General features: G+C 36.1%; 1 protein-coding gene and 1 long non-coding RNA gene across 9 annotated transcripts in view; one reads left to right on the top strand and one right to left on the bottom strand.

The window, feature by feature from the left end:
• The window catches only part of CFAP20DC (CFAP20 domain containing), a 300976-nt gene that overhangs the window by 191764 nt on the left and 103293 nt on the right, over positions 1-5919 (top strand). For all 8 annotated transcript variants that reach the window (XR_001889627.1, XM_017894221.1, XM_017894224.1 and 5 more), the window contains one exon: positions 1240-1574. Coding sequence is in view for 7 of the 8 variants with exons in the window: in XM_017894221.1 (XP_017749710.1) it covers positions 1240-1574 (335 nt within the window). In the remaining variant the exon portion in view is untranslated. The remainder of the gene's footprint in view (positions 1-1239; positions 1575-5919) is intronic.
• The window catches only part of LOC108543632 (uncharacterized), a 203943-nt gene that overhangs the window by 161773 nt on the left and 36251 nt on the right, over positions 1-5919 (bottom strand). The window lies entirely within an intron of this gene.

Genomic DNA, 5919 nt, shown 5'->3' with positions numbered 1-5919 from the left:
AAAAAAAAAAAAAAAAGCAAATTTCAAGAAAAATAGACAGCATTGAGAACATGCTCAACTTTTTCCTACTGTCAATCCAAAGAAGAAAGCATGCTTTCAATGATATCATTATAAAGATCTGTCCTTTTCAATTCATCAGGATCATAGAGCTATAAACTCTATCTCAGTGTGGTAAAAAAGATTGTAGTCTTTAAAAGTTTTTGATAAAATATATATTTCCCTGTAGTGTACAGTATTTTAAAGAAAACAATAATGTGCTAAAAGGTTTTTATATCAAAACATTATCTCTTATAAACTTAAACATAAAGGCCTTTTTCACCCAGCAGAATCCACTGCTCGGATTAGCAAATATTTCTGTGAATTTACTATTACTTGAAAAGTCTACTTGGTTTAGTCTGTGAATTGTCCTGTTTGAATCAGTAGAATAGAGAGGAAATGACTGCCAACCTTGTCATGGTTTCCTCTCCTCCATGATTTGTAATCTGAATAAAGACCAGATTTTTTTTAAAGAAGCTGGTTAAGTCCTCTGTCCTCCTGCAGTTAAAAGGAGATATTAGTAACTCGATCCCTTAAATTTGGAAGACTTTGCCCCTCTGGAATGTCAAATTAATAAGGTTGTCTTATAAAGAACTTGCTGCAAGACAGGTGATAATTATTTCAGACTTACAAATTTCCTGGTCAGTGTTTCAACTCAAATGGAGAGGAAATGCAAATGAGTTGCCTGTAGCTATAGGCACTGATGTATGGGTTGAATGTTTAGCAGGTTACAAGATGGTCAATAAATTGCCTTCCTTGGCTTTTGCATTATTTGGTAAATCTGTTTCAACAACAAGAAATTTTAGCCTAACTACCTGCCTAAAATAACACTTTTGGCCGGGCGCGGTGGCTCATGCCTGTAATCCCAGCACTTTGGGAGGCCAAGGCAGGCAGGTCACAAGGTCAGGAGTTCGAGACCGGCCTGACCAACATAGTGAAACCCCATCTCTACTAAAAATACAAAAATTAGCCTGGCATGATGGCGTGCACCTGTAATCGCACCTACTCAGGAGGCTGAGGCAGGAGAATCACTTGAACCCGGGACGTGGAGGTTGCAGTGAGCTGAGATCGCACAACTGTACTGCAGCCTGAGTGACAGAGCAAGACTCCGTCTCAAAAACAAAAAATAAAAATAAATACATAAAAAAAATAACACTTTTATGGAGCGCTGCTCTAATTTTTGTCATCTTTTCCAACTGTCAGATGAGTGGATCTTTCCTGAAAATGCTGATCACATTTCATATCTGGCATCCAGCAGACAGTCTCTACTTATGGATGATGACTCCTGCCACCCGTCACATCTGTGGCTGGAAGCCAGCAAGGAGAGCGAACATGACCAGCAGGCAGAGGAATCCCAGAGTGTTCCAAAGGACATTTTCACTTTTTCATCAAGACCACGATCAGCACCTCATGGAAAGATTCAAACTATGTCCCCAGAGGAGCTCTCATTTATTTCGGATCTAAAAGAGGGTAACAGTGTGACAAGCAGAGACACCCAATCAGAGGATGATTTTTACGGCGGCGACAGCAGTGAAGAGGTACACTGCTTGATAAGTGAAGTAGTCTTGAAGCACAGTTGTTTCCTTAGCTCCAATAAGCACTAAAACAAGTTGAAATGAAAGAGAGAAAATCAACTGCTATTTATAAAAATGCAACAGATTGCCATGTCAGTCAACAGTTGCATCAGATTGTTATGGTAACTTTAAACTACTGTCTTATTTTTTTTTAATTAACAGTCAGCCAATTTCATTTTTAATTATAGAAACCAGTTTTGGGTTTCTTTCTGTTTTTTCATTTTAATCTTTGAATCACAGAATGAGAAATGATATGCAGTTTAGTGCTATGATAGCAAGACCAGTAAAACACTGAGAACATACTGTTCTAGATCGCTGGGGAAATTGTGTTGCAGTTGCTAAGCATTCTAAATTGATGGTTTTCTGGCTTCCTTACTCCCCTGCCATCTTTTCACCTTAGACCTATTAGGACTCATTATTTTCCATATGGTCCCAGAATTTGAAGAGTTGCGCCAATTCAAGTTTAGATAATGAATCATGGATTAGTGCTGGGACTTGCCTTACAGGAGGTTTTCTGTTTGCAATTATTTAGAATACAAATATATCCTATAAATTAGTAAATTCATAAAAAGTTTTAAAATGTATCAAATCAAACTGAATATTGTTTGGAAATACTTGTTTAAAACCTAATTCATTGATAACTTTTCCCCATATGAAGTGCATTTATTCGTGGAATTCAGTGTTATTTTAATGATGGTCATTCATACTTTCTGGAAAATTTATTCTAAAAGCAGAATACAATCAACTTTAGGGTTAGTGAAAATGTACAAAGCTTTTCTATATAGAAATTGTAGAAATAACTAGAAAACATTTTTATATGTGCCCACAAAATATTTTTATAACCGTAACTGATTAAGAATCCTTTTTGGACAGTGAGGCACCGATTAAGTCCATAGCACCAAACTTCGGAGGCAGTTGAGAATATAATGGGATTGTTTAAGCAGTAATTATGGTAATTTTCAACTTTTAATGAGTTTGTCCAGCAAAGTGCATAGAGGATCCTCTTTTCACAATATTCTTACTTCTGAGTGTGATGAAACAATTAGTCATACCAAACATAACCTACTGCAAATCCTTTTATACATAAATAGTACATTTGATGCTAGCATTTTAAGTGTTGCTGCTGGACACATTTGTTCCTTTCACCTTTAATAATGTGAAGTTATAAAAACATGGACATTTGTCTTCACCACCTAATAGTGTCCTCATCCCAGCTGATAATCCTTCCATGGTCTAACTTGACTAATTAATTCAGTTCATTTTATGAATAGAATAGGCTCATCCCCTTCCCACATGCACAGCACCATCTTTCTTACTAACTCAAAAGCATTACTGTAATAGTGGACATTTCATGGCAGGTGGGAAATGGTAGTTCTCTGGAAAACTATGAGGGAAGTATTATGGGTAACCTACCCTTTTAATACACCACATGAAGGACTTACCTCTTCTATCTATAGGAAGGCTAAGCCTTTAGAAGAAACAGTAGAGCTTCATGGGGAAATGAAGAATACCAGCTCTGAATATTTTAATTTGATATCACTTAATGCTTTCTTTTGCTGTAACTACTCTGCCTCTGACATCCTTCAACATTCATTATGCAGATGTGTATTTATTACCAGCTACATAAAATTGAAAACAAATTTATCATGCATTACCCAAGCTTTCACTGGGAGGGCTGTCTGGTCACCCCTATGCCATGCCCACCAAGGTGACCAGTAGCATATGGCTAGAGTCTGTGGTGAGACCATCTCATTGCCAACACTGGCACTCGCCAGCCTTCAGTCAAAGCCTACTAAGAGTGGCAGCTGGAGAGAGGGGAGATGCTTGACACATTATCAAGCTTTGGGGTTTGCTGGTGCAGAGACTAACAAGATACAAGCTAAGATATAAAAATAGGACCAACAAAAATGCTAGGCTATATTTAAACAAGTTTTAGCATGTGTAATGATACCTTCTTAACAAAATTGGGTTTTTCCTTCTTTTGTACTTTTGGTAATTTCTTTTCCTGTAGGATAGCTTCTCCTATTTATTAATTGTATAAATCAATGGGAAATTAGGCTACATATTTACAATGTTTATTTACATATAGTCTTTGAAGAAAAATCAGTTTAGTTAATTAAGACATTCCTACTATTAATTGCATTATTTTTGAATGTTATATCCTTATCTTTGCATAATTATACTTCAGGAAAACAATGTCAGTTTGTAAATAACGGTGGACAAGTGAATAACAATTATATTATTATGCTTGAAGTTTATAACATGTAATTAAAAGACTTTATTTGATGTTAGGCCATTGAGGATTTTTAAAGGAAAATTAGGTGTATTCAGTAACATATAAACTAGACAAAATCAAATCATATTATTAGGATAGAAGACAAGTACACATACAATAGTAAAAGCTAATTAAAATTAGCTTTCAGCAATACATTTTCTTTGTAATTGAAGTTGCTAATCATTAATTCACATTTGAGATCTTAGTGTTGGAGCCTCAAAAGTATGAATTTTTTGCATATAACCTTACCTTACTCTTTGCTTTTTCATATATTTTATTCCAGGCAGCCATATATACTAATACTTCTGGTACTCAATTAATTTTGAAGTTCTTATTTGGAAAATGTACTTCAGAAACAATATTTCCTAGTGAGCTATAAAATCAAGACTACCACGTAAAATGAATTTTTTAGGAAAGCTATTAAAATAGAGTGCCTTTCATATTATTGCAACATCTGAAAGAAACAAAAGCATGCAACTGTTATTGTCTCTATTTTGTATTTTATGTTATTATTCCCATCATGGCTTCTAGTGTATACACCTGGTTTTGCAGCTTGAAATCATTAGCCTTATATTAATATTTTATTATTCCCTTAATTCAAGTTTTCACCTAGAAATACTACCATTTTTTCCCCTGAATTCTGGTTGTGTATCACATATTGAAGCAGATGTTCGCAAGGCCAAGTAATTTGTCTTGTATAACAGTCCAAATTGGAATATTTGGACCCCCGAAATTATTCATATTTGGACATGAATTATGTGGACTGACTACCTGTAGTGTTCAGATTAGCCAGAAGGCTTTTGTATCTTCTCTCTTGTAACGGTGTGGAAGCCTGCAAAGCATACAGACAACAGATTAAAATGACCGTTTTCATCCACCCTCTCAATTTTCTTGTTGTCATTACTTTCAAGAGTTTTTTTTAGCAGTCAGTACTTAAGCTATTTCATTTTATATACTTTTTGTTACCAAATATTTCCGGATTATACTATAAAACACTCACCCCTACATGCTTGAGTAATGATTTTTTTTTTTTTTCGAGATGGAGTGTCGCCCTGTAGCCAGGCTGGAGTGCAGTGGCGCAATCTCTGCTCATTGCAACCTCCAACTCCCTGGTTCAAGCATTTCTCCTGCTTCAGCCTCTTGAGTAGCTGGTATTACAGGCATGCACCACCACGCCTGCCTAATTTTTGTATTTTTCATAGAGACGGGGTTTCAGCATGTTGGCCAGGATGGTCTCGATCTCCTGACCTTGTGATCTGCCTGTCTCAGCCTCCCAACGTGCTAGGATTACAGGCATGAGCCATCGCGTCTAGCCAAGTAATGATTTTTAATTGCTTTCTCACACACACTTATGTACACACGGTGGAAAGGAATATTTAGTCCACAGTGGTCGTCTTATATTTCTATGCAGTCTTTAGATACTTTTAAATTTTAGTTTATGTGTTCGGAAAAAATGAAAAGACTCTATTTTGAATATATTGCCTTGCATTTTTATTCCTATGTATTCTGAATTAGAACATAACATACTCTGTATACCTACCAGGCAAATTAATACTTACTCTGTATGAGTAATCTTTTTAGGCTGTTCACATCTACATGGCATTGTTATTATCTGTTGAAGCTCTTCTCTGAAAAAGTCACAGGTCTCTTGGTCCTTGTGACTTCACTTTGCATTGTTACAGGCAGTTGAAGAAGGTTACAAAATGCTTGTCTAAGTGGACCTAGTAGACATCTACAGAGCTCTCCACCCCAAATCAACAGAATATATGTTCTTCTCAGCACATCACACTTATTCCAAAATTGACCACATAGTTGGAAGTAAAGCACTCCTCAGCAAATGTACAAGAACAGAAATTATAACAAACTGTCTCTCAGACCACAGTGCAATCAAACTAGAACTCAGGACTAAGAAACTCAGTCAAAACCGCTCAACTACATGGAAACTCAACAACCTGCTCCTGAATGACTACTGGGGACATAACAAAATGAAGGCAGAAATAAAGATGTTCTTTGAAACCAAAGAGAACAAAGATA

Source organism: Rhinopithecus bieti, unplaced genomic scaffold (assembly GCF_001698545.2).
Source record: "Rhinopithecus bieti isolate Rb0 unplaced genomic scaffold, ASM169854v2 scaffold_21649, whole genome shotgun sequence".
NCBI classification, from domain to species: domain Eukaryota; kingdom Metazoa; phylum Chordata; class Mammalia; order Primates; family Cercopithecidae; genus Rhinopithecus; species Rhinopithecus bieti.
This window is presented reverse-complemented; position numbering and strand designations above follow the sequence as displayed.